General features: G+C 40.3%; 1 protein-coding gene across 6 annotated transcripts; it reads left to right on the top strand.

Annotated features, from left to right (window-relative positions):
• Positions 1-27,835, top strand: ap1b1 (adaptor related protein complex 1 subunit beta 1). Of its 6 annotated transcripts, none has more exons than XM_039803144.1 (24): positions 1-127; positions 2,579-2,639; positions 4,253-4,358; positions 4,451-4,586; positions 5,213-5,458; positions 5,711-5,901; positions 6,019-6,240; positions 6,416-6,536; positions 6,689-6,784; positions 7,851-7,966; positions 9,081-9,246; positions 10,045-10,143; positions 11,432-11,691; positions 12,070-12,280; positions 13,063-13,083; positions 13,304-13,423; positions 13,990-14,019; positions 14,116-14,253; positions 14,345-14,490; positions 14,574-14,703; positions 17,757-17,841; positions 18,193-18,279; positions 19,501-19,655; positions 26,340-27,835. In XM_039803144.1, the coding sequence occupies exons 2-24, from the start codon at positions 2,603-2,605 to the stop codon at positions 26,412-26,414; spliced, it is 2,994 nt and encodes a 997-aa protein (XP_039659078.1). In that variant the 5' UTR covers positions 1-127; positions 2,579-2,602; the 3' UTR covers positions 26,415-27,835. The 6 variants fall into 6 exon arrangements, with proteins under 6 accessions (XP_039659078.1, XP_039659076.1, XP_039659077.1 ...); XM_039803142.1 differs by lacking the exon at positions 1-127 and adding an exon at positions 287-433; XM_039803143.1 differs by lacking the exon at positions 1-127 and adding an exon at positions 287-433 and having other exon boundaries at positions 13,304-13,417.
• Positions 27,836-27,967: the final 132 nt, after the last annotated feature.

Genomic DNA, 27,967 nt, shown 5'->3' on the forward strand with positions numbered 1-27,967 from the left:
CGCCCATATGTGAACAACCTTCTCTGAATGAAAGCTGACGCTACTCGTCTGTTTATTTTGTGGAAAGACGGAAGTAAATCAAGGGAGGAGACAGAAGGCCATCACAGCCCCTACTACGCCTGTTACGGTAAGGTGTTTGTGGAGATTTTCTCTCAAAATTCGTTATGTGGCGAGTCTAATTTTAACACCAAGGTACGCTAATTCGTTCGGTAAGGTTTAAACCACGCAGATAGATTAAGAGCTTAACTATTTAGGCAAAGGCTTCCTTAAGCCTGTACTTAGAAGGTCATGTCTCAGCTGTGCGAGCTAGAGAAGTGGCCATACGCTAGCTGACACTGACAGGCACACTGCACCAGACAGCTAGCTAGCATTTAGCACCAGTTTCATTCATCTAACTCCTGCAAAGATGCAGGAATGGGCGAATCAGTTATGCGTGAGTAATTGATCGAATAGCATAGTTAATGGCAGAACTATCTGCATTAATTTAACTAACTTCACATCACATATTTTAGTTTTATTCCAACTGAATTATACACTCTCAAGCCTGCTATGCTAACGTTAACGTCATGGTAGCTTGATGCTAGCCAGCTAGCGACTCTTTCCTCTACTTAGTTAGCGTTAGTTAGAGTTAGCAGTAATAACTTAACGTCAGCTAGTGTGAAGTACTCGTATTGTTAGTCTGCAAACTAATTAAGGGCATACTGTTAGTTCGGTGTCAGTATGTTATGGCAGCAGCGTGAATTATCGTAGAAACGTACCGCAATCGTCTTGTTAGCTAACGTTAACTAGCTAGCTAAGTAGTCAGTTGTGTGAACGCATCGTATTTGGTTTTAGCTTGTGGCTAACAGCCGATCAGAATCATAACGTTATTTATTACCAAAATAAATTTTCACTTGCAAGGAATTTGCCTTGGTGTATGTGGTACATACTATAAACAATTTAAAAAGGGAATAACGAATAAGGCAAATTACTGCTACAGTCAATAACATAAATACAGAATACATATTACAATAAAAGTATGTAAATGGACACTATAACATAAGAGTCAGTCTGTTGACAGCTACCTGAAGCTCAATGAATAATGCTACCTTAGATCTATGAAACGCACTTCATTGTCACTGATTGCAAGTTAACGGTAATAACTGATACCTCTGTCATTCGTTTAGAAAATTTAGTTACAGTTATATTGTAAATATATATTTTGTTAGTGTCTTTTACATATTTTTTATTGTCATATCTATTCTGTATTTATGTCCTGACTGTATCAGTACTTTGCCTTATTGTTTATTCCCTTTTTAAAGTATGGTGGTGGCAGTAGCTCAGTCTGTAGGGAGTTGGGAACCATTCAAGTCCCTATATGGACCAAATTATGGTGGTGGACTGGTAGCTGGAGAGGTGCTATTGAGCAAGGCACCGAACCCCCAACTGCTCAGAGCGCCTGTCCATAGACAGCTGCAGCTCCCTCACTCTGACTTCTCTCCATTAGTGAGCATGTGTGTGTATTTCAGGCAGGCCTGTGTGTAATGTTTATTCTAACAGAGTGAAAACATTGTAATATCCCTTGCGGGATTAATAAAGTTGTTATTATTGTTATTTATTATTATTATTATTATTAACCAAATAAAAAAAAGGTTAATTCCTTGCAAGTGAAAACCTTCTTTGATAATGCATCTTATTCTGATTCTCTGCTAGTATCATTGTCCCTGCAAGTTTCATTAATTAAATTAAACTGTGTTAGGATAACGTTGCATAACAGAAAGTCAGTCAAATTAATGAAGGCTAATGAACTTATTAGCCATAATAAAAAAAATGTCATCTGTTGCATTCAGTGAAGAAAACTGCAAGTGACTGCATCAATATTCATATTGTGGTAACGAAGTATCATATTCATGGTATAAGATTAACATTATAGGCTATTTATAACAATACATGATGGCCGCCAGTAAAGAGCATCACAGTTCGCAGCAATTTTGCTGTGTTGTAACCAGAATATAGGCTACTCACTGTATATTTAGGCCAAAACTAAAAGAGCCAAAGGCAACATAGTATGAAGTGTAATGAGTATGTGCACAAGCCATATGTTTCTTAAATGTGCACAACAGTTCAGAAGACAAAAAAATGTAATTGTCAATTTTTTTTTTCAGCAAATTCTAGTTTTAATTTCCCTAGCAGCGTTTCCTTTTAACTTGAGCACTTTTGCTCAAATTTCATATCAGGAAGTGTTATTGCATAAATGGGAGCAGATCCTTCACAGATGCACCAAGAGTGGAAATCACTAACAGGAAATACTACACGCTGTAGAAGTTGACTCAGTAAAAGCTATACTGTTGGCCACATACTACATGCGGGCCAACAAGATTGATGTTTAAAGAGGAGATATTAGTGTCTGTTTCCTTAGCAAAATCCATTGTTTTGTTTTGTGATAAGTCACTGCCATTTGTCCAGGAGAAGACAGGAATTCCTTTTATTTCCCTGTGCTTGCACTTTTAGTGTTTCCTGTTGCTCTTGTGATGCTTCAAGTTTCAAGTCAAGGACATTTTTCCACAGCAACTTTTCTTACCCACTGTGTCATTTGCAGGAGAATCGACAATTTGGATCCAAGATGACGGACTCCAAGTACTTCACCACTACCAAGAAAGGTCTGATAGCTGATTTGTTAATTAATTTCAATTCGATTGTTTATCCTCAATCTGTGCAGCAGCCATGCATTTTTTTTTTAAGTAAGTGCTTTGTGGATTTTGTGACCTATTCAGCTGTGGTGCTGAATTACATGTTCATATTATCAGACTATGAAGCCAAAGATGCTTACCCAATTTAAGAATTTAAGTTTTTCCTCAAGACATGCATACTCTGTTGAAGTTTGAATTGTTAAATATATTACCAATACATAATTGACTTAGCTAGACATTGAGAGATGTAAATAGAGATGTTATCCCCCTGCTTTGTATTGATGTTGTTGCCAAGAACTGACTAGCTCTGGTTATTGTAAATCAGATTAGACATATTGAGAATTAGCTGTCAGAGATTTAACTTTCCTGCTGTGCCTCCTGTTGTATGTATGTGACTCTTCTCACATGACCCAGAACTGTGCATGTTCCCACACATAGGGCTTTGGAAATGCAAACAGATGCTTATGAGTGCTAGTGTGTAGACTCCTTCTGTTTGTTAGGATTGCTTGGGACATAAGTGCAATTTTCTTTCCCTATGTGCTTTTTCTGTGCATCTACCCAATGTTGCTGTGTGCAGTTTGTTGTTAACATCTTAAAGGAGATTGGGAGTGATTAGCGGTTTACAATGTCTAAAGTAGGTAGACTCAAATTTAAGCCCAAAATTGACAGTGTTCGGACAGTGTATGTTTAGTCTAATTCCTGCAGATAGACACATCAGTGACAAAATGCACTGAAATGTTAACCAATTAAAGTTTAATCTCTTTCAGTTTTGAACAAAGTAACTGAAATCCATTTATCTATCTATCTATCTATCTTCTATCTATCTATCTATCTATCTATCTATCTATCTATCTATCTATCTATCTATCTATCTATCGGAAGGTTCCCAGCTCTGCATGTTTATATATATATATATATATATATATATATATATATATATATATGCGCGCACACACCACAATACAAATGTATGCAGAATGTAATCAAATTTATATTTAATTCATTGAGCTGTGTTCCAACTGGCACGCACTACCTGTGACAAAGCACACACACACACATAAAACAAGAACCTCAATAACACATTTAGTTTTGACAGCTGATAAAAGATCATATTGAATAGTAGCCCAGCCCTACTCATCAGGTAACATGACTTGTGCACTCTCATTTGCCACGTTATTGGAGCTGTAAGTCTGCTGCTGCTCCACTACTAAGGCCAAATGAGCACGCCCTGCGGCAGCTTTGTAATAAAAGCTTTCTATCACTGGACCACTAGACGTCTTCTTTTGGATATTGCAAGGAAAGTGGTATACAGCCATAGTGAGCTGCTTGCACAAACAATGCAGACCCATCATCTGCATCCTCGTCTTTTACCTTGCAATTGTATTAAAAAAAAATCACTCATGCACTCTATATCAGGATGGTTGCTTGCAGCAAGTGCACCGAAACCCCTGACAAGCAATACCACCCACCATTATCAGAAACTGCTGGAAAAGAGGTCAATGCTGCACAGTAGTCCTTTTCACCCTCTACATCACAAATGGATTGCATGATGTGTGACTTCCTTTTTTTTCGTGTGTGTACAGGGGAGATCTTTGAGCTCAAGGCAGAGCTGAACAGTGATAAGAAAGAGAAGAAGAAGGAGGCTGTGAAGAAGGTCATTGCATCCATGACAGTTGGCAAGGATGTCAGGTGAGCCAGGGGAACTGATGCCCCACTGTAATCACTGTAACAATTCACCCTCCTTGAGTCAGTGGTCACATAATGCCTTGTCCTTTCTTCAGCGCTCTGTTCCCAGATGTTGTGAACTGCATGCAGACGGACAACCTGGAACTGAAAAAGCTGGTCTACCTCTACCTGATGAACTATGCCAAGAGTCAGCCAGACATGGCTATCATGGCTGTTAACACTTTTGTAAAGGTAAAGCTCACCCTGTCATAAATATGTGAAAACTATATTAAATTATCTAGTCATAATTTATCATTCAAGAGCAGTAATCAGTGCAGTTAGAGCTTGCAGGATGCATTGCTTTAAAAATGTTTTTGCAGTTCTTGAGTTCTTACATAACCTTAAAGTTGTTTAGTATTAAAAAAAGGAAATCTTAAATTTAGTGGGAAAATGTTAACACAAATTTTAGGATTGTATTATAATTTCACTATTTGGACAAACTGTTGGTATCAGGAAGTTTTGGACTGTGCTCATGTTATATACAGAAGTAAAGGAATGTTTGCATAGCACTTTATGATTGGGAGGATACATATTCTCTTGCTAATTTGTACCTACTCATGCATGTTGTTTTGGGCTACACTTCTCTGTACATCTGTGTAAAATGACTTACCATTATCTCTCTGAATTCAGTTAGATGAATTGATTTTTCCTTCTTTACTTTAGAATCGACACCTCCAATATATGATTTAATTCTTTACAGAATGATAATGCAAACAAATGTTAGATACATTTCAAATGTCTCTCATATAATGTCGTATGATATAGAAATAAATAAAAAGTTGTGACAAAACGTATGACCTTTTGAACAACCCATCTAGGACTGTGAAGACCCTAACCCTTTAATCCGGGCCCTTGCTGTTCGTACAATGGGCTGCATCCGTGTGGACAAGATCACGGAGTACCTCTGTGAGCCACTGAGGAAATGTCTGAAGGATGAAGACCCGTATGTAAGGAAGACAGCTGCTGTGTGTGTTGCAAAGCTCCATGATATCAACGCCCAGTTGGTGGAGGACCAAGGCTTCCTGGACACCCTTAAAGACCTCATCTCTGACTCCAACCCCATGGTACGACTCCTTCATGCAGCCTACTAGCTGGCTATTGAGCCGGTCAGATTTGATTTCTTACTCAGGGTGTTGACACAGCTGGCCACAAGCCCCAGCTCTGTCTTTCACCGATAAGCCCTTTGCCAGCATACAAATTTTCAACATGTTTGCCAAAATTGTGTTGGTACAATGACCTCTCGTTTATATCTTAACATAGCTAGGGGTATCTATCTTTCTGTCAGCATTTATCTGTACTCTTTTCTTCATCTTTAGGTTGTAGCAAATGCAGTGGCAGCGCTGTCTGAGATAGCAGAGTCTCACCCCAACAGTAATCTACTGGACCTGAACCCTCAAACCATCAATAAGTTGCTGACAGCTTTAAATGAGTGTACAGAGTGGGGACAGATATTCATTCTTGACTGCCTGGCCAATTACACACCTCGTGATGACCGCGAGTCCCAAAGGTAAGCGAAAGCACTGCCTTCATTAACACCGCATGGCAGTTGGCAAATACACCCAGTAAACACCCTGTGTAATTTTCTTCTCTCTCTCTCTCTCCCAATATCAACCTCATCTGCTAGCATCTGTGAGCGTGTCACCCCACGGCTCTCCCACGCCAACTCTGCAGTGGTTTTGTCAGCTGTTAAAGTTTTAATGAAGTTCATGGAGATGCTGCCCAAAGACTTGGACTACTATGGCACCCTGCTGAAGAAGCTCGCACCACCTCTGGTCACTCTCCTCTCTGCTGAGCCTGAGTTGCAATATGTGGCTCTTAGAAACATCAACCTCATTGTACAGAGACGGTAAATGTGGGGCGATGACCTACAGAGGTCTCTTTAGTATGCTATATACTTTGGGAATATCAGGCCCTAATAAAAGTTGCATTTACTGTAGCATAATGCATTTTAGTTGGATTCCTTTTACTGTATTGTATGTTGTATAACAGTCTTTTAACCAATTTTTATATTTCCTTTTTAGCCCAGAAATCCTGAAACACGAGATGAAGGTTTTCTTTGTAAAGTATAATGACCCAATCTATGTCAAACTGGAGAAGCTGGACATCATGATTCGCCTAGCATCTCAAGCCAACATTGCCCAGGTAACGCACCCACAGCTGTCATACTTTATTGTTTTGGAAAAGTTGTAAAATCATTATTTTAGGGTGATTTAAAAAAAAAAAAAAAAAAAAAAGCAAATATATTGTTCACAAGATCATCTGAGTGGCACTAATGGTTGTCTGTCTGGCTGTAGGTCCTGGCTGAGCTGAAGGAGTACGCCACTGAGGTGGATGTGGACTTTGTCCGTAAAGCGGTCAGAGCCATTGGCCGCTGTGCCATCAAAGTAGAGGTGGGTGGAGATGATGTCAGACCAGTGTCAGAAATTAAGGGGGGTAAAGGGCAAAAATGCCCACGATGTCAAATCCCACCTAAAGCCTTCATTTTTTTCTCATTCAATTTATTTAATTTCCATCTTTAACACACACATACTCACACAAACAGCTGTTACATATAAGTGAACTGATAATAGCAATAGTATGCTTTTTATTTACTCATGTTGGCATAAGGTGGTGATTAGTGTATGCGTTTTAATCTAGGCTTATTTAACATTTAAAAAAACAGCAACTTTATGCAGTAATTACTATTTTTTTGTCCCTGAAATGTTGTAAATGCCCCAATGTTTTTTAGACAGTGGGGGGAAAAGTTGCCGCCCAAATATTTTTTAAATGTCAGACTGTTACCAGATGTTTTGTTAGTCAAACCCTTGTGTCAGCTATGTTGTTCAACATTAAGCATTAGTTTATATGATTATTCATATTGGTCCTTGGTCTCAATAAACACAGTAAATCATAATCATGTTTTCATAAAACAAATTATACTACGTATATTACGGTCGGACATGTAAGAGTATACAGTACAGCATGGCATTTTTCTCTCATAATTTCAATAGAACATACTTCTTAAAATGAATACTGTTGAAGCCTGGACCGAAGGGAGTATTTAAGCCTCAAGTTAAATGTATAAATTCACTCAGTTTTTACTAGTAATATTACATTACAAAAACCTTTCATATAAGATACAATATTTCAGAGCCTATAAACTCATTTTAAAGTGAAAATCCCATGAATTTCTTTACCCTGAGGGCCCACAGTTTAAAAAAACAAAACAGTTGCAAACTAGATGTTCCTGGTGAACAAAGAATAACAGCTGCACAGCTTGACACTGCTGGAAAGTATATTACTCAGCAGGTTGTTAATATATGCCACAACATGGAACTTGTTTTCAACTAGTTCCATATTGTGCCATATATTATTTATGCATATTATATGCACACATTTTATATGCATTTGGCTCTACTGTTTTTAATCTGCAGGCATATATCATGACAGATATATTTTTCTCTCTCGATTCATCAGCAATCAGCGGAGCGCTGTGTCAGCACACTGCTAGACCTCATCCAAACAAAGGTCAACTATGTGGTGCAGGAGGCCATTGTGGTTATCAAGGACATCTTCCGCAAGTACCCCAACAAGTAGGTTTCCTCTCGGGCATCAGTGTGGACATTTGCCCAAAACACGTGTGCTTTACATTATGCATGATACATTCATCGGGACTGGGCGCTTGTGGAAGCTGATATTGCTGTGAGACTGCTGTTTAGTATCTCAAACAGATAGAGGGGGGAATTGTCCTCCGTAACACTGAGAGTGTTTGTAGTGGACAGCACTTAAAACCCTGCCTTGAATGCACCTGGTCAAAGGTCAGGCAGGTTCGGCTGGAGTGTGACTTCTGCTGTTGATCCAACAGAGTGGATTAATGTGCCAGACAGAAACCTCTCCCACACAGCAGTAGACCATCAACATGGGGTGGTGAGTCTCCAAGGGATCAGCTTCGGAAGGTTCCCAGCTCTGCATGGCTCAAGCCTTTAGCTATATGAATCACTACTCCCCTCAAACCTTTGCATATTTATTAATTAGACGCCAACTAAATCTTTCTGCCTCAGCATATCTTATAATAAAAGTGCTATGTAAATGGAATTTGTTGGTTATTATCATGCATTATATGCAGATAAGAAATGCCTGAACCACCGCAGAAATCATTGGCTGGTTGAGCATCTATTAAGTGAAAGTTCCAAAGATCAAACCAGAGCTAAAAGGGCAGAGAATATTGAATTTACATTTGTCAGGCTGCCAGAACACAAAGTAAAGCTAATGTTTATGAATACAAATAAGAGACCTACGTATTTTGAATTTTAACAGCCACTGAATACTTAATACTTTTGCTCTGTGTGTGCTTGATGTGAAAGTAGGCAGTTGTGTGTTAACATGTTTTATAAGCTGGTGATTTATATGTTGGCTGTTTAGCCGTCAGCTTGTTTTGCTGTTTGTTTGTTTTTTCTGTCCCTCTTTTTCATAAATAGATTAGATAGACTCTCCTAATACATACATCTGCAATATTTTTTTATAGATTATTTGTTTGGGCATTTTTAGGCCTTTATTGACAGGACAGTTGAAGAAATGCAGCAAAAGGCCGAAGGTCGGGAGTTGAGGAGTAAATATGGGCGCCCGCTCTACCAACTGAGCTATCCGGGCGCCCTACATCTGCAATATTTGAGTGCATATAATGTTGTTTTATGTGACTGTTTCCAGGTATGAGAGTGTGATTGCCACCCTGTGTGAAAACCTGGACTCCCTGGATGAGCCGGAGGCACGTGCCGCCATGATCTGGATTGTGGGAGAGTATGCTGAGCGCATCGACAACGCTGATGAGCTGCTGGAGAGCTTTTTGGAGGGTTTTCATGATGAAAGCACTCAGGTATGTTTAGGAGAGTGTGGGGAGGTTGCTTTTTTCATTTCCATTTTTAATGGTAGTGGCACTGATAACTTGCAGTCAGTGCTGGCAGTAAGTAGCGCATGGTTTCTGTAGTTGGAAATGGAGGTGACATGCAATACACACATGCAGTACTACTACAGAGAACCAGTCTTTTGTTTTTTTTTAAACTGACAAAATCTGTGGTACCGTGAGAGAAAATAAAGAGTCCAAGATTATTAATATATTTAGTTTTACTGAGACTATCCATGCTTAATATGAAGTTATGGGAATAATGGGAACACTTTTTCTGTCTGGCTCAGACACACATTTTGTGGAGAAGCCAGCCTTCACTCTGGAGAGTGTTCTGCCACAGTTCGTTGTGGGATTACAGTACAACAGGCTCTACTTGGTTAGACGGCTCCCCTTAAGCAATAGATCAATTATCATATTATTGTTTTGGAGAGGCTTTTCTGGTTATGATTTTGTGCGTAGCAGGAAATGCATTAAAAACAGCATAAAATGTTCTCTTTTGTGCGGTTTGGTAACAGCAGATTAAAATAGTAAATGGGATATTTACTGTTCAGCAGGGTGTGGCATCCATGGGAAACCTAAGCCCAGGAGTCAAAACCTAGTTTGTTTATTATGTGTTTACTGTGGTTCAGTACAAGTCATTGTTAAAAGATCATCGTTAATATGCACCTTGCCACTGTTTTATATTTTTACGCAAATTTGTACTTGCACTAGCTGCATTTAAAAATAGCGTGTGAGCAGTTGTAACGTACTGTATGTGTTCACCTCTAGGTGCAGTTGCAGCTGCTGACAGCAATCGTCAAGTTGTTCCTGAAAAAGCCCACCGAGACCCAGGAGTTAGTGCAGCAGGTGTTAAGCCTGGCCACACAGGTGAGAAAAATAAACGCACACATTTTCCCTAACCCCAATCATGTCTGTCTACACATATTTGACGATCCTCACTTACTGTCTATACTCTGAACTTGCTATCCATGTGTTCCTGTAGTTTGTGTAATAATGGCTTTTGACCTTTTTTATATCTTTTTAAAGGAGTTCACTTTAACCTCATCATTCCAGGGACACTGGAGTATTGTAATTCCATTAAAGATCTGATCATGCACTTCTCTTAGTAATGACTGCAGTGGTTTGAGCTTACTCTCTGTAACACTTGTGTGTTAGTGGTTTTAGGTAGTGAGTTGATTTAAAAAAAAATGAAAACATTAGTATTATCTTAGCCAAAATTATATCCCAAAATAAAAATCCACCTATTTGCAGTATATCTTTAAAACTGATGCAAAAACTAGCTATAGCATCTCTGCATGTGTGTTAATGTTTTTTAAGAGCAGTAATGTTATCATCATGGAAAATCATGAGTTGGTGTGTCTTTATTTTGTCATCCATCATTTCTGTACATGAAGATGACAGAAAACGAGACACACCTCCTTTTATAATGCCGTCACACCACTGACAACTATGGTTTCAGAAACAACTATAGAGTTGAGTCAATGTCTCTTTCTGACACATTGTGATACAATCTGACACAACAGAAGTATTAATTCAATTTTATTTATAGTATCAAATCATAACAAGAGTTATCTCAAGACACTTTTAGGGAGAAACCTGGGACAGACCCAGGCTCTTGGTAGGTGGTGTCTGACGGTGCTGGTTGGGGGTGTGATGAACCGTGGCAATAATAGTCCCAATAAAGATAATGGAACAGAGACTAGAAATTACAGGCCTTACTGTATTACATAAGTTTCTATAGATTTATATGCAGCAATAAACTGGTACCTCTGAATGTGTGAAACAACATTGGCTAAAACAGATGTACAAACAGACATTTTGTTCCTGCACTTCGCAGGCGGAGAGCTGCAATGGGGAGAAAAAATGTGCCTCATAACTTAAAAGAACCTTATGACAAAATATATTTTTTATTCACTGAACTTGAATCTTTTGTGAGCCTCGCAGGGTAGCTGCATTTTTATAATTTTACTGCATACATTAATTTAGGTCTCTTTTTTTTAAATTTGTTAAAACCCTGAAAACCTTTTAAGTTTGAATCACTGCTCAGTCTCTCATATCGGAGCCAACACAAAATGAATCTAACATTAAGTATTTATTAAACATGCTCCATTAATATATTAATGCTTCATCCTCATTCCATCATCTGTCTTTGCAGGACTCTGATAACCCAGACCTCAGGGACCGGGGCTACATCTACTGGCGTCTGCTCTCGACAGACCCAGTGGCTGCCAAGGAGGTGGTTCTGGCTGAGAAGCCCCTCATCTCTGAGGAGACGGATCTGATTGAGCCCACACTGCTGGAGGAGCTCATCTGCCACATTGGTACTCTGGCCTCTGTCTACCACAAGCCTCCCAGTGCCTTTGTTGAGGGCAGCCGTGGTGTTCAGCACAAGAGACTCCCCGGCAGTGCTGGATCGTAAGTGGTGCACTTCTTCTTTTTTTTAACCACTGCAGGCAAAGGGGTTTGTTTACTAAAGTAGATCTAGTATCTTCACTTTGCTATTGTGTTATCTTTCTAATCTGCTGAATAACACACTTTCCAGCAGTGTCAAGTTGTGCAGCTGTTGTTCTTTGTTCCTTCCTGCCTTCAAATACAACAAGTCACATCCACATGCCATTGTTCTCAGAGAACCTGTTGAAGTTATATCAGCAGTTTAATGAAAAAAAAAAAAAAAAATTGGGCTTATTCTGTATTTGAAAATCCCCAGGAACATCTAATAATCAAATAAATGACATAAAATGCATAATCTAAATTAATGTTGCTTCCTTTTTTTTCTTGTTTTATTTCAACTAGTGGGGAGAGTGTTGAGAGCCCAGATACAGGTTCTGCTGCTGGAGTTTCCGAGGCACCCCCTGCTGTCATCCCATCCCAGGGAGACCTCCTTGGAGATCTGCTTAATCTGGACCTGACACCTCCTACCACCACTGGACCACCACCACCACCCGCTTCCTCTGGCATGCAGATGGGTGCTATGGACCTTCTTGGAGGAGGACTGGACAGCTTGGTAGGTCTCATACACACCACTGGTTGAGTTAAGCTGTCAGCTTAAGATGTGTTATACCAGCCTTACAGAACCTAAGTTCACACTACACAACTTGCTGTCAAGTAATAGGGAATCTTGAAATCGTTGTTGTTTTCACACTACATGACTGACCGGCGACAGACACTACAAGATCTTTCACCAGGAGGAATCCCAGATGAGTATGTCTGGTCTCCAAAACTATGTTTTGTTAGGAAAGCACACGCGAGAAGTGACACGGGACATGGACTGCTTTCTCTTTCTTTTTTTTTTCACTCTCCACTGTCAGCTTAACAAACTCACCATGCTCCACAGGGCATCTTCAAGTGCCTTATTTATTTATTTGATGTGTTGAAATTGAAACACAAACTGCTTCAGTAATTGTTTTATCCCGTTTAGTATTTACCTCGTCCCGGTTGGCGTATCTGGGTGATGCAGTTGAATGAGAGTTAGCATCTTGGCTAGGTTTCCATTCACTACAACAGTGAAGCAAAGCCGGCACAACATCTCGTCTAGAAGACATCGTCTTCTACACCACTCTCTCTCCGTTGCTGTTGTAAACTGACCGGGAACCTGCAGGTCTTCTGCAGGGCTGAAGTCGTGTAGTGTGAACTAGGCATTGGTTGATTTCAGTAATAGGCTTAATGTCAGTGAGACCTAGTGACAGTAATTTGTATTTTGTCTTTTTTTTTCTCTACCTTTTTGGTGCTTTTTCTTTTTTTTCTTTGACCGTGTTTTACTTTCTTTGTTCAATGCTGCATCTGCAGATGGGGGATGAGTCTGAGCCGGTAACTACACGGAGGGAGAGGGCACAGCATTTATAAACCATTTATAAAGCCATTTTAGAAGTTGGATTTAATCACTGTTGTTTTAATGTAGTTCCCATGCATCAGTCTGACATGTTCATTCATCATCTTTTATTATTGTGATATCTACAGTAAGCATGCTGTGAAATCTTTGAGTCCATCTCTTTTCTTATCTCTGGGCCCTGCGATTTGTTTCAATCAGCCGCCCATTCCCCTGCGGACGGACACTCCTCAGTCACCTCAGCTCCCACATCAGTCCCCATCGCCCCCAGATTACAGCCCCACTGACGTTGGTCCAGGGGACCACACTGGACTAGTAAAGGCCAGCACTAGCCTAGAACCCCCTCTTGTCCCCTGTACCACTGTGTCTTCTGAGTTATCCTCCCCAGCAGTGATCTGTGCCTATTTGCACTTTGTGTTACATTGTTTATGTTTCCCACTCCATTTAGGTGAGAGTTTAGTCAATTTCACCTGTTTTCTGTCAAAATATGCATATTAGTTGTCACTGTGTGGAATCACTATATTTATTCACCATGCGTCTTGTTTACTGTACCCCCAACCTTTTCATCACTACAATAGTCCCATTTAGTGAGTAGCCTTTGAACAAAGCCTATTGGATTTCAATAGCCGCTCAGCCTGACATATGTGGGCAGCAAAAGGTCAGTTACATAAAAAGAGAATTTCTTCTGTACCGGTGGAGGAGCCTCCTTCTTGCTGTCACTTGTAAATAGTGTAATCCCCATAGCTTTCATGAATCACTGGAAGATATTTCTTAGACCCTCACACCCCTCCATTCATCCTCTTCAGACCTTCCAGAATATTATTTAATGTTGCACCAGTAGATAACCTTCCAATAGATAAAGTCTGTGTGCTTCTTCTCCTACCCAGCTTGGCGGAGACCTTGGAGGAGGGCCTGCTGTAAGTCATTTTGTCGGAGTTTTTGTTGGGCTTTGATTGCTCAGTACAGGGTGACATTGAATGTGTTCGTGTAACGTGTTGCTTTGTGACCCACAGATGGGGACAGGTTTCGGTGCTCCTCCAGCTGCCATGCCAGCTTCTTTCAACGTCCCTGTTAGTGGCGGTCTGGATGACCTGTTTGATCTTGCAGGTGGAGTTGGTATGCCTATGGGAGCCTTCAACCCCCCTAAAACAGTGAGTCTTGATAAGCTGGGAGACATACTATAGAATGATGTTAACACCAGTGGTAGGATCCCCAAATAAAATGATCTTTGTCTCTGTTCAGGTTTGGCTTCCAGCCATGAAGGCCAAGGGTCTGGAGATATCGGGCACTTTTGTCCGCCGTGCTGGGGTCATCCAAATGGAGATGACCCTCACTAATAAAGCTATGAGTGTCATGACTGATTTTGCCATCCAGTTTAACAGAAACAGGTAACACCACCTACTAAGTAATGTGCTGATAGTGGTTTATATTTACACATTTTGTGACACTTTTTCCTCGTGTTCCTCTGTAGCTTTGGTCTTGCTCCGGCTGGTCCCCTCCAAGTACTCACTCCTCTTAGCCCAAACCAAAGTATTGAAGCAGCCCTTCCCCTCAGTACTGTAGGACCTGTCATGAAGATGGAGCCTCTCAACAACCTTCAGGTAACCACTTTGCAATATTCCTTTCCCCTGAATTTGATGTGACTGTGCCAGTTTTAGTTTTTGTTGAACAGTAGCGTTGCATCTCTGCTTTCTACTATTTTCCAGGAATGACTCAGGACTGAATGTTTAAGCATCACGCTTATGACTGTGATGCGACTAGTACAATTCAAGTACAGACTAGAAGCACAATGTTATGTATGCCGACTTTTCATTTTTTCAGCTCTTTCTAAATTAAAGTTGGCAGTATTTCAATGTCTTAGTCATTTATTTTTATATATCCTAAGATACATAACTAAAACCTCAAAATGCGTCATGGTTGAAATATTCATGGTCTGACTGTATCTCCGTGGGACATGAAGTTTTGTCTTCGAAAGTATGACCATGTGTGTCTTAAATGATTGTGTCCTTTCTGTTATTCAGCTATACTGTTGAATTCTTATGTTGTGAATACAACAGACTTAAAACCCGAAACAGCCTTCAGAACGGCTGTGATAAGTTTTAAATAAAAAGAGCAGCAGAAGCTGGCTGGTTTTTGATCTGGGTGGTTCTTTTAACCGGGAATTGAGGACGGGCGCTGTGTGAAGCTGGAGAGAGAAGATAAGAGTAGCGAGGGGGACGATAGAGGTGGGGGCAGTCATTAGTGGTCACACAACACATGGCTCCTTTGTTTCTCCTGGCCTCAGTAGCCCTGCTAACCTTTCTACTCTGCAGCCTCTGGGCCCAGCTTTGATGGGTGCTATTGGCTGTTTTTGCATTTTCTCAGATTTTATTTTGAGAGGTTCTGTGTTGTTTTTGTCTTGATGGATGGTGATGTTCCAGAATATTATTGAGTGCTCTTTTAACTACTGATGTGTGGTAGCCGCCAATGAAACCTTTCATTACAAATAAGCACATTTTAGGGAAGTGCTCTATTAACTTTGTGTGCAAGTTTAATAGTATAATATAATTTCTAGGGCCTTCTGCAATGAACAGTGATTTAAAGACTCAGTGGTAAAGAAATGGTACAGTGTTTCCCAAATTGGTGAAGGCTGAATAAATGCATTGGTACTACAGCAAAGAATTGAGAAATTTGTGAAAGGACTTTAAAGTAAACGTAGAATGTGATCGATCAATAAATCACTCGCTGTCACCTGCTGAGCAAATCGGACAGATCATCTCCTCTCGCAGTTTGATGACATCGTTGGCAGCTGTCTTGTTAACTGTTTAGTCTTTTGCTCTGTGATACAGCTCCTCTATTTTTGTCCCTGAAGCTTAATGTTAATAACAACATTGAATAAATATACGTTTAATCCGTATATGAAAAAGGCAGGTGCGACTAAAGATTATTTTCATTAGCGATTAATTCTCTATTTCTCGATTGCATTTCAAAATGTCAAAAAAATGTCCATCACAGTTTTCCACAGTCCAAGTTGAAGACTTCAAATGGATTGTTTTGGCCGATCAGCAGTGAAAAACCCAAAGATATTCTATTTACTATCATAGAAAACTAAGAAAATAAAAACATGCTGGAACCAAATATTTTTTAGCTTCTTTCAGTTTAAAAAAAAAAATGGCAAAAACAATTATCAAAATTGATACATTTTTGTTATCGATCAATTAATCAGTTCAAAGTTCATTGTAGATGGGAATTAATAGCCTGTTTAAGACAAATAATGCCAATTAATGTGTATATAACACAATGCTGTCCCAGCTAGCAGAGTAATGGGGAGCACACAAATATTGTTGTGCCATAAAAAGAGACCTAACAGAGTTTGAGAACCTGTAGTCGGGTAGATTAAAGGTGCCATAGATAAGATTGCAAAGATCCAGGACTTGAACATCGACAACTTCTCAGTCCCTCCCCCCTTTCTGATAAAGCCTCCTAAGGTCCTCCCCCCCCCCACAAGGGAGAATGAAAGTGTGTGTGCATGAGCAGTGATTGACACGCAGTTAGACAACCCCCCTGGCCCTGATTGGTGCATCTGATCAGGGAGCTGTAGATTTTTGCAAATCGCACTACAGGCTGTAGGTGGTGCCAGAGGAGCAGGATTTTTTTTTTTTTAGTTCTACTCGAACATAGGGTCCGTTTCAGCAAATATGACAGAAAGTTAGTTTAAAGTAAGTCTTACCTACTGCACCTTTTTAACTCAGTACAGCACATACAATAGTATGTAAAAAAAATCATATGCATTAGCCTTTATAGTTTAGCATCTGACTTCCTCAGACTTTATACTTTTATAATAGAGCTTCCCTAGTTTACAAACGTACAGAATAAAGTGTTGTGTAGTTTGTGTATGACTTGCCGTGTTACTGGCAGTCTTGCATTGCACCCAGGAATAAGATGCTCTCTAATGAATTATTCACAAGTCATTCTTCTGCTCTCCGCTGGCCAAACTCACTGTCCTACCCTTAGCATTTGTCTGTTGAGCAGCCTGATCAATATCACCGGCGGCTGCCGCTTGTTACTTCAGGTGCCTCCATTATACCACAGTTGTTCTCATGTTTCAGTGTCTTGTACTTTTGCCACCAGGGCCCAAAGACTGTAAAAGGTCCTTTCTGAGGAGCTAAGGCCAACAAATTCATTCTTTTTTAATATAGACTTGCTGTTATTGCTATTTTTGTTCTCTTTTCATTTGTCGTGTTTTTGTCTTATCTCTTTTTATTTTTGATATTTTATTTTGAACCACTGTCTGCTATTCTTATCGCCTTATATTAGCACTTTCTAAAGGCTGTTTGTAGAAATAGTTATGTTTTTATATATTTATCTTGTAAGTAATGTCATCTGATATTCTTTTGCAAATAGAAGCATCATGCTTACTGTAAGACACGGTATGATGGGTGGCCAGTAAAGAATATTAATGATATTGTAGGATATAGTATTGCCTGTGTGAGTGTGTTTGTGAGAGAGTGAGATTTCCAGAGGATTTTAGCCCTCTTGTTCAGTAAACGGCACACATAAACCAGCAATGCCCATCCTTGAAGGGCACTTGAAAAGTAATTGCCCATGTACTGCTTCTTGTTTCTCCTCCTGTCGTCCTCCTCTACCCCCTCCTTGGATGTAATCGCTCTTGCAGGTGGCTGTTAAGAACAACATTGACGTATTCTACTTCAGCTGCCAGTATCCCATCAGCATGCTGTTTGCGGAGGACGGGAAGATGGGTGAGTGTGTCTTGGCTTAAACCTCTTCACTCAAAAGCGTCAAACCCCTGCTGACGTCAATGACCGACACATACGTCAGTCATTCTGCGATGATACATTATTGTGACTGATCACGTGAAGATGTGTGTTTGACTTTACTGGCACACCTCTCGGGCTGCACAGTTGCTCCTGAATCGTACACCAGTGCCTTTTTTGGGCCTGTTTATATTCTGTTATAAAACTACTCACTCACTACTTTGGCATTTCTTACATTAGCCTTTCCACAAATCCCATTGTAACTATCATACTTTGTACATTGCAGTGTGTGCTCTGTCTTTGGCCTCACCCAGTGATTGTGTCTCTTGTCCACAGAGCGACAGGTGTTCCTGGCCACATGGAAAGACATTCCTAATGACAACGAGTCCCAGTTTCAGATCAAAGACTGCCATCTCAACTCAGGTGAGAAGGATGGAACAGGAACAGAGAGTGCACTACCCGAAGACAGTACACAGTGCAGCCATATCCTGCTGCTTCTTTACATGTGGAAACAGCCCGACAGTGCAGTGGCAATCTTGAATTGAGATCCTAGCTAATGAAGCAAATTGGCATTTGATGAGAATTCATCAGCTGCAGTCCCCATATTTACGTGTGATAATTTAGTTTTACATAAGCGTTAGAGCAACCGAACTGGAGAAGAATTCCTAATGACAGCTTAATGGAGATTTCCCCCCACAGATTAAATTCCTTCCTCGAGAACAAAGAGAGATGGTTTCATATTTGACTGGGGAGCAGCAGCAAGACAGAGGCTGAGGAGAAAAGTTAATTTCAAATTAGCAACTGTATCTTTGCTGCACAGATAGCCTGAGGTGATATTTTAGGAGATGATAATGTAAAAAGACATCCTGCATCGTCAGTGTAAGACGGTGTAAGTTCAGTTGAACAGTTAAAGGAGAATTCCGGTCGATTTCAACACAAAGCTCTGTTGTCTGTAAATTTGGAGTGCTGTCAGTAGCGAGAAAAACGAAAACAATCGGTGTGGCCTACACCGTGTTATCCTCTTGCAACAGTTTGCACCACCCAGGAGACTGGGTGCTTTTTGCCTCTTAACATGTTCGAAATGTCATTTTCAAGTGCCTACCCATGTGAAGTGATTCCTTCCGAGTGAACACAGTGAATCGGACTGCGGTAGATGTGAAAGAAATGCATAAAAGTTGTGCTAATTCAGCTCTGTTTAATTCCGGTGTTGGACGGCAAGAGGAGTGCATCTCTTTTCGGTGTTGTAGTTTGTAGACGGTCCCTAAGTCTTGCCGTCTCAACACCGGAACTAAATAGAGCTGAATTAGCACAACTTTTATGCATTTCTTTCACATCTACTGCAGTCAGATTCACTGTGTTCACTCGGAAGGAATCACTTCACATGGGTAGGCACTTGTAATGACATTTCGAACATGTTAAGAGGCTAAAAGCACGTTTAAAACTTGCCCGGTTTCAGCCTCCTGGGTGCAAACTGTAGCAGGAGGATAACACGGTGTAGGCAACACCGATTTGTTGTCGTCTTTCCCGCTACTGACAGCACTCCAAATTAACAAACAACAGAGCTACGTGTTGAAATCGACCGGAATTCTCCTTTAGAATTTTGACTGTTTTATGTTAATTTTTTTTATAACGTTCCCTCAACAGATGCAGCCTCCAACAAACTGCAGGGTAGCAACATCTTCACCATAGCCAAGCGTACAGTTGAGGGTCAGGACATGCTGTATCAGTCCATGAAACTCACCAATGGCATTTGGGTGCTTGCAGAGCTCAGGGTGCAGGCAGGGAACCCAAATTACACGGTGAGTACTGTGCTAGTTGTATTGGCTGTATTCAAGAGTTGTGCTGGTGCTGCTGTGATAACTATTTACTACCAAAAGAAATAGCTGTTGAGAGACAGTGAAGACCTTTAGTGTTTTATTAAACACCATAAAAAAAAATACTACAGTATGTTGTGCCAACTACTGTAATACATGTCAGGATTAAGGGGAGTTAAATTTAGAGATTCAGAGTTAAGAGATTTGACATGGCAACATATGTATTTTTCCAGAGTTTTTCCTGGCTCAGAATGGGCCTCTGGGAGGGTACCAATCTTAAGCGGGGGTCTGGGGGTCCTCCATTGTTTATCTTCTTTTACCTCACATTTATGAATCCTAGACTTTTCTAATACAAACCAAAATGAATTAGCCCTACTTGTTTGTTTTTTTTGGACATGTACGCTTTTTTAATTTTCTTTTTAGTTTTATAAGGGTTTTCATCTTTTTTAGTTTTACCGCAGTAGACAATATTGTAACATAAAAAAGGTACTTTTTTCAGATACTTTTGAAGGGTGTAATCATACCCTCCATAATAACTAAATATACACATTTAGATATGCTTGGTATTGGAAAATAAATAAATTTAAAGGGGTTACTGAATAAAACTTAAATTCATAACTTTGTTCCAGAATGGCCTCACTAATCTACATTCATACAGACAGTGTAGGAAAGTCCAACTTCCATTCTGCACTTAAGCACAAATTACAGCCTGACTTGTTGAATTAGGTCAGTATGATGGAGTTAACAAAATACTGTCATCACTGCATGTCATGGATAGAGAGAAATGCCATAACAGAGCCATGGCAGAGATTGATGTGCAGTAATGTGTGGCGAGTGTGCTGAAGGGGGGAGGCTGGTTGATGTGCAGTGATTGGAGTGTGGCGCTGGTATTGGTGACTCAGCTGTTTGTGTGTTGTCCGTTGTGTTGTTGCGTGTCTCTGCTTTGTCAGCGTGCCACGGTCTCTGCTCTTGATGGATTGTGTTTGGCTTAGAAATTCTGCATGACTAGTCCAGAACCATGACCTTGATGTGACTCTCCTCCCAGCTCATCACTCAGTCTGCTTTCAGTTCATGCTTTTATTGATAAGGTGGTTTCAACTGTATTTGTTTTCTCCAGTGTAGACTAGTCAATTTGTCAAGTCACCCAGCTCTCGCTCATTAAATCTTCAGATTTTTATATCGGTTTACATCTTCTTAGTTTAGTACATCATCGTGGAGCATAACGTCATATAGGTGATTTTGAAATATAAGACTTAAGGAGTATTTCCTTGAGATAAAGTATGAGATTAATTGACTGAAGTGAAAGCTTATTCATATTTAATTTTTATTTGCAGAGCTTTTTTTTTCCGGCTAGAGGCCATGACCATTTTTCATTTTCTTGCTCTTGATTTGTTACTCTTTTTGTTTTTTTTCACCCTGTACATCCGTTTGTGGCGTACCCTGATTAATTCAGGAGTGTTTTTTCTTGTTCACCTTCAACTTTTTTTGCCCTGTACTCCTCCTGCCTTTTTGATTTCATCTTCATTCTTAAGTTCAAATAGTTATTCAGCAGGGCTAGAAAGGCCCCCCCCTACTTTTTGCAGATGGGTCATAAATTGTTTAGTGAAGAAAAGACTAGACTTTCAAGTTAGCCGTGCTGCATTTACAGTGTGAATTTTAATGCTGGTCTCTCTTGTCTCTTTCTCTGGCTGCTGCATGGTCCCTGTGCTCTCTTGGCACGGCACATTAAAGGCAAGCTGCTAAAGCCTTTTGTCGGCAGCTATTTTTAGACCTGAAAAAGTAAAGCCCTGCCAATGCATTTTTTAAATTTATTTATTATTTTGTTTCTGAAAACAAGACATAAAAACAATTCTAATTCATTACCATGAGTGATGACATACGTTACCGTACATTATGTGATTTTAAGGTTTTCTGGCTGGGGTTGGCTAAGTAATGCATTAACAATGGTGTTAATGGACACAATGCAATGCACAATAAAAATGGAGGAGCTCACAGTTGGAAAATTAAATTATGGTGGACATTAGTAAGACAGCTCATGGAAGAGCTTAAGAAAACTGACTATTAAATCTTTGAAAAACATTTAGCTCTCGCTTTAAACCTGCAATATGGACTACTTGGAGGCAAAGCAAACAAGTGACATGTCCTCACCTTTTAAGTTGATATGGCGAACATGTTAGCAAACTGTTGCTTATCAAATCCAGCAGTTGGAGAACAACATTATCATTCATTTGGAGTCCTGTTTTTTGCCACCTGAAACAGCTGCGTGCTGCGACTGAGAACAGTGAGAGTGAATCAAAACAGTCAAATTGAGGGCCAGACTGCTAAAGAATGAGCTAAATGATGCTACTTGATGTAAAGCTCTGCAGAGGGGAGGTGAGAACTCTCTGTAGGTTCATCACCTCAAGCGACCCTGTTCACATTTTCATTTGATACCTCTTTACTAAAATATGGATTATAGCAGCTTTAGGTTTCCACATTTGAAATAGTCAGTAGCTCTCACATTCCCTTTGAGTGACTTCCGTCAGAGCTCATGTATACTTTGTAGTTTTTAGAGTGAAGAATTAGGACCCCACTTATCTTTGACATGAAGCATTGTGTCCTCATCTACCATCTCTTGTTTCCATGGTAACTATGTGACCGGTGATGATGCTGATTTTTTTCTTCTCACCTCTTGAGCTAGCAATTCTGAGAGTTTTGGTGAAAGTGAGCTTTAACACAGAAATGGACGCCAAGGGCCGCTGTACACACAATTATATCTGTGGTTCCTCTACACATCAGAGATTACATTTTTTGGGGTTAAAACTAGTGACCTGTATACCGTGAAATTATATAAATTTGTCTTCCTTCTGAGATTCTGCAATATCACCATGGTATCTATCCCTTTAATATCTTAGAATTAGACCTTTTGTGGGAAGTGTTCACAAATCGATGAGAAGGATTGCTGTGTGCTGTCATTTGGTTTTAAAAACAATATGATGAAGTACCTTTTTTTTATTTGTCAGGTATTAAATTAACTGGATTAACGAAAAACCGACACGCCTGTCCAGTTATTTCATCCATAAAACAGTTTCTTAATTGATTTAAACTATATCACGGTATACAGAGGATTTTATACATATTACCTACCCCTAGTTAACACATGCATTTGACATGTTAAGGGAGAAATCTAATGATGTAGGACAAGGTCTAAACCATTAGACTCAATTCTGACTTGATAAACAACTGTTGCTCAGCAAACAAGGTTGTGTTTTAAGTATATCAAATGTTAGGATTAGGATGCTTCTCACTTTTGCTTTGCCCTTTCACAGTGGTGCACTGGTGCATCAGAGAACTGCAGCGGCTCTAGTTCCTCTTTTATGCTCCTGCAGTGTTTTTAGGCTGATTCATTGCATTACATGATCAGTGTTGTGAATCCATGTGTCTGTCTCTCATTGGAAATTTTTGGTGGAAAAGAATACTGCCATTTTTGTATCAACGCATTAAAAAAACGAGTCGTGTAAACACCTTGATACTTAAAATGTATTGTCTTGGGATGAGTAAACGAAGTTGGAATAAAAATAAGAATTACTTCTCTCAATACACACACATTCGGGCGATACACCCTCCTTTATCATTACTGTAGCTTCTTTGCCCTTTCCTTGCCTGTGTACAGCTAAAATAATACTAATATTTTAGCAGCAAGCTGTGAGTTGAACAAATGAATGCCGCAGTTTCTAGCTCTCTTAATAAGCAGGTTACACACAGTGGCTACAGCATCCGCATTTCCGCATTTCCTCACATCTCAACCCATGCTGACAGCAGAGCGGCTGCCAAAATGTTGCCAGCAGCAGCATGCATTAGTAAGGAGCCCAGAGTGTGCAGAGGAAATACTTAGGATCTGTGCAGTATTACTGCTTTATTCCACTGCAGCTCTGTGGTATCCACCACAACACACACACACACACACACACACACACACACACACACACACACACACACACACACACACACACACACACACACACACCCCTTTGGCAGTTCTTGGTATAGATTGAGTCGGGGAGGAGCCTGGTGTGAAATTCTCACCAGTCACTCACCAAATCTCTGGTTTATATCGGATCACTGTTATTGTAATAATGGTGCCAGTCTCAAAGAGAAAATGTTAGTGTTCTAACAATACTGGAGTTTCAAACATAGACCATAGACGTTAAAAAATATTGATATTATATCCCATTTTCAGAACTACAGGAAGAAACTGCCATTTGAGAGCTTACAAACAAACTGAAAATAATACATAGTAAAATTAACTCTGAACACAAGATGAACACAATCAGAAATTCTGACATTGATCATGTTATCACAAAGTCTCTGGTTGGAGCCCAGCTGGACATCTTTGTTGCAAACCCCCCCCCACCCCCCAAGCTTTCTCGTGTTTCTGGATCTGAGGCAGTAAGACTGCTAACGGGAAAAAACTCACTTTGCGAGACTGTCAAATCCTAAACCTGCTCCCAGCTGCGACCACCATCAGAGAGTGGAGAGGCTGCCTCTATTTTCTCTAGTGTGTTTATGTGTATTTCTCTCTGTATGTCTCTTTGTCTGATGAGACTAAATTAAGGAGAGTTTCAATCCAAATATTTCATTATGCCTCCGCGCCACCTGGTTTTCGGCTTGTCTGTCCGTCCCATTCTCATGAACGCGATATCTCAACTGCTTGAGGATTTGTCTTCAAATTTGGCACAAACGTCCACTTGGACTCAAGGATGAACTGATTCTGTTTTGGTGGTCAAAGGTAACGGTGAGCTCACAGAACGCATTTTTGGCCGGAACTCAAGAATTGCTACGCTTATTATGACAACAATTCACACAAATGTCTAATAGGATAAAATTATATTATTATAAGTGAAGATATATATCCAAAAGGTCAACTTCACTGTGACATCATAATGGTCTGCATCTGCAAAAACACTTTTCTGGCCATTATTCAATGCCATAACTCAGGAACAGAAGGGGAGATTGTGACCATATTTCACATTTGGTCACATACTGAATTGATGACATTAACCTTGGGTGCCAACCTTGAAACTGTGGAAATTGTATAGGTCGTTCTGTATGTGCTGCGGGGTTAAAGATGTGTGTAAATAATATGTTTTGCCAACGGTTTGTCATTGCTGGCTAATGAAATTATTGATTTAGCAGGGGGGTTAACACTTTTGCCAGGTACTATATCCGTGTCACATTCTCATTAGGGTCTGAAAGGTCTGATCCTAGAATCGCCCCTGGAGAGAGGGAGAGCGAACGGTGGTACTCCCTAACGTTCAAATGCTGGGTTTTACAGGCAATTGTTTTTTCTTCCGCTATCGCAGAGAAGAAGTAAACTCAGTCAACTTTGGAGAACGGGCGAGGGATTTTCTATGCTAATTTCAAGGCTGCTGCTCTTTACTTGTGTACTGATATCGCCGAGAAATCTCGTCACATTTAATCTCGCGGACGAGCTCTCGTCACACCTCTAATTTATACCCATAAGCTCATGAAGTTTGCCTGATGACCTTGTAGGTGAAACGATCATTACATTTTTGGGAGTTTGCAAAGTAGCAGTTATTTTTCCTTTGCTCAAAGTTGTGCAATTTTTATTAAAGACTTAAACATCCCATGGCATGAAAATTTCACTTTATGAGGTTTTTTAACATTAATAGCCTGCCTATGGTCCCCCAGTGACTAGAAATGGCAATAGGTGTAAACCGAGCACTGGGTATCCTGCTCTGCCTTTTGAGAAAATGAAAGCTCAGATGGGCTGATCTGGAATCTTGCAATCTCTGCACCAAGGCTGAATTTCTGGAAAGAGACTTCAGATACAGTATTAGGGGACCACTAAGGTCTATATAAAAGCATCCAAAGGGCACCATGCCATGGGACCAATTTCACTTTGAGGTTTTTTAACATTAATATGCGTTCCCCCGGCCTGCCTATGGTCCCCAATTGGCTTGAAATGGTGATAGGTGTAAACCGAGCCCTGGGTATCCTACTCTGCCTTTGAGAAAATGAAAGCTCAGCTAAGCCGATCTGGAATCTTACCTCCCCTTTCTCTGCTTTGCCCGCCCAGAGAATTTGGCCCACCCATGAGAGGGAGAGAGACATCATGGCTTTCAAATGAGAAAAGTGGCAGTTGGTCAAGGCCACACCCCCGCCCTCCACCTTGCCCCGCCCTCTCTCCTCCTGAATAGCTAGAGACATAAAAATGGCACATCCTAAGGAAAGCTCATTGTGGGACTGGCTCTAGTGGCTGTAATTCTGCACCAAGGCTGAATTTCAGGAAAGAGACTTCAGATATAGTATTAGGGGACCACTAAGATCTATATAAAAGCATCCAAAGAGCAGCATGTCATAGGACCTTTAAATCACAAATCAGTTTAGCCTGCTATTACTCATTCTTACTAACGCAAACTGTATTCTGCCTAACATTTCTCTTCATTTTGCAAATGGCTTGTCATTAAAATAAGCTTCTGAATGTTCATGAATGTACATGAACAATGTTAAAGTCAAAATATTGGCTTCCTAGGTGTATCTTTTTTTATGGGCACTTTTGTGATTTGTCGCTGATGGCTTGTGTACTGTATATCCCACAGTCTTTAAAAACCTTGCATTTTAACAGTGAAATCATATCCAACCCTGCTCAACTCTTTTCTCCCTCAGATCTCTCTTAAGTGCAGAGCTCCAGAGGTTTCCCAGTGCGTTTTCCAGAACTACGAGATGGTGCTGAAGAACTGAAACCACCCACCGACCAGGCCGCTGCTCTCACAGACTCCTGGCACCTTCTCCTGCTCTCCCTCACCTGACCCACGGACCATATTACAGCCTCATACAGTGCAGGAGCCACTTCCTGCTGTGTTGGCACTCTGTATGTCAATCCAGCTGTTTAAATTGGGATGGTTAATGATTTTTGTTCCATTTTGACCCGTCACTGGTTGTTTTTCTTTCCTAAGACTGAAGAAAATCCTGGTTGACTGTCTTGGCTAGGCTTATCCTGTCCCCGGTTATGTATGTTTTGTTATACAAAAGTTTCAGTTTCAGGACATTATCTCATAATAAATTTTTTGATTGAACACTTTCACATTGAGCTGGTCCTCCACTTTGGGATGACCTGTATACTTTTGGGGACAGATGGCTGTTTTCCTGTGTCTGCATGAGGCTCTTTAATCATTATCTAGCCCCACTTCTCTGCAAATTGGAGTCTATTTTTAGCGTCTGCAATCAGCAGGTCAATCATCACTGTCTGCATATTTATTTAGGGTACTTTCAATTAAAATGCAACAGAAAAAAGGCTTTAATTCTCCCTACCCGTGCCCCTGTGTGAAGTGGCTGGATGGGCCTTTAAAAGAGACCCATAGATACTTACAAACTACATCATTGTTGTCTTTGTCATTTGATAGTTTTCTTTAGTGTCTGCGGTTAGCAGTGGGATCTGATCCTCTTCTGTCCCTGAAAGCAGAATGTATGCTGTTTGTTGGTGTGCGTTTCTTTAATTTTTCCATCAATATCTGGACATTTTATAGACTAGCTGCAGTCGTCCACTGCCTGCTCTCTTACTTAGTCATTCCATGGTTTGATTTGTGTTTGTAGTATTGTTAGTGTTCATGTGGCAAACTGTGAGAGCCTCAGGTGATGAGGATTTTGTATTTGCTGCTTCCCCCTGCATCAGTGACAGCCACTCGGGCTCTCTCTGCCACTTTGCTCTCTCTGTACCCTCATCGCAGCCTCTCCAGTACCATGGCCACCCGAGATGAAGGCTCAGGTGAGAGAACTCTAAACTTATGATGCTATGGTTTGTAACACTGAGTAATAAGTGTACATGTAGGTAAGCACACTGTCTACAGCCAGTGTCAATGTTTTACCTGCAGGCTCGACTAGATGAATTTGATTCCTTTTCAGAGTCGTTACACTGAAGCTCTTTTTATTGGCTCTACAGGATGTATGCGCCCACGTTAACACCTTGTAAGATTACAACAGAGGTGGCTGTGTATTGCTAGCGTGTGTCTTTGTGTGGTGACGGCTGATTCGTATGAAATGCTGTAAAAAAAAAAATTATATATATATAAAAAATCAAATGTTTAATCAGATGTTTTTGATTGACCTGATTTTGTTCATTGTGTGTACATCAAATAACTATTAAAAGTCTTGATAAATTCCCATAATCAATCTTTTCTTTAGTGTTTGGCATTCTGACAGAATATAATGCAGCGCAATGACAATTGGTATATATATATATTTTTTTGTGGCACAGTCTGCCAGTGCCAAAGTCCCACTGTCACAGGATGCAAAAC

The sequence above is a fragment of the Perca fluviatilis genome, chromosome 6 (genome assembly GCF_010015445.1).
Source record: "Perca fluviatilis chromosome 6, GENO_Pfluv_1.0, whole genome shotgun sequence".
NCBI classification, from domain to species: Eukaryota; Metazoa; Chordata; class Actinopteri; order Perciformes; family Percidae; genus Perca; species Perca fluviatilis.

Coding starts and splice junctions, on each gene's coding strand:
- ap1b1 (XM_039803142.1), top strand. CDS start 407: ATGCAGGAATGGGCGAATCAGTTATGC. Junction 10,144..11,431: donor TGTTAAGCCTGGCCACACAG/GTGAGAAAAATA, acceptor CTGTCTTTGCAG/GACTCTGATAACCCAGACCT. Junction 14,254..14,344: donor CCTTCAACCCCCCTAAAACA/GTGAGTCTTGAT, acceptor GTCTCTGTTCAG/GTTTGGCTTCCAGCCATGAA.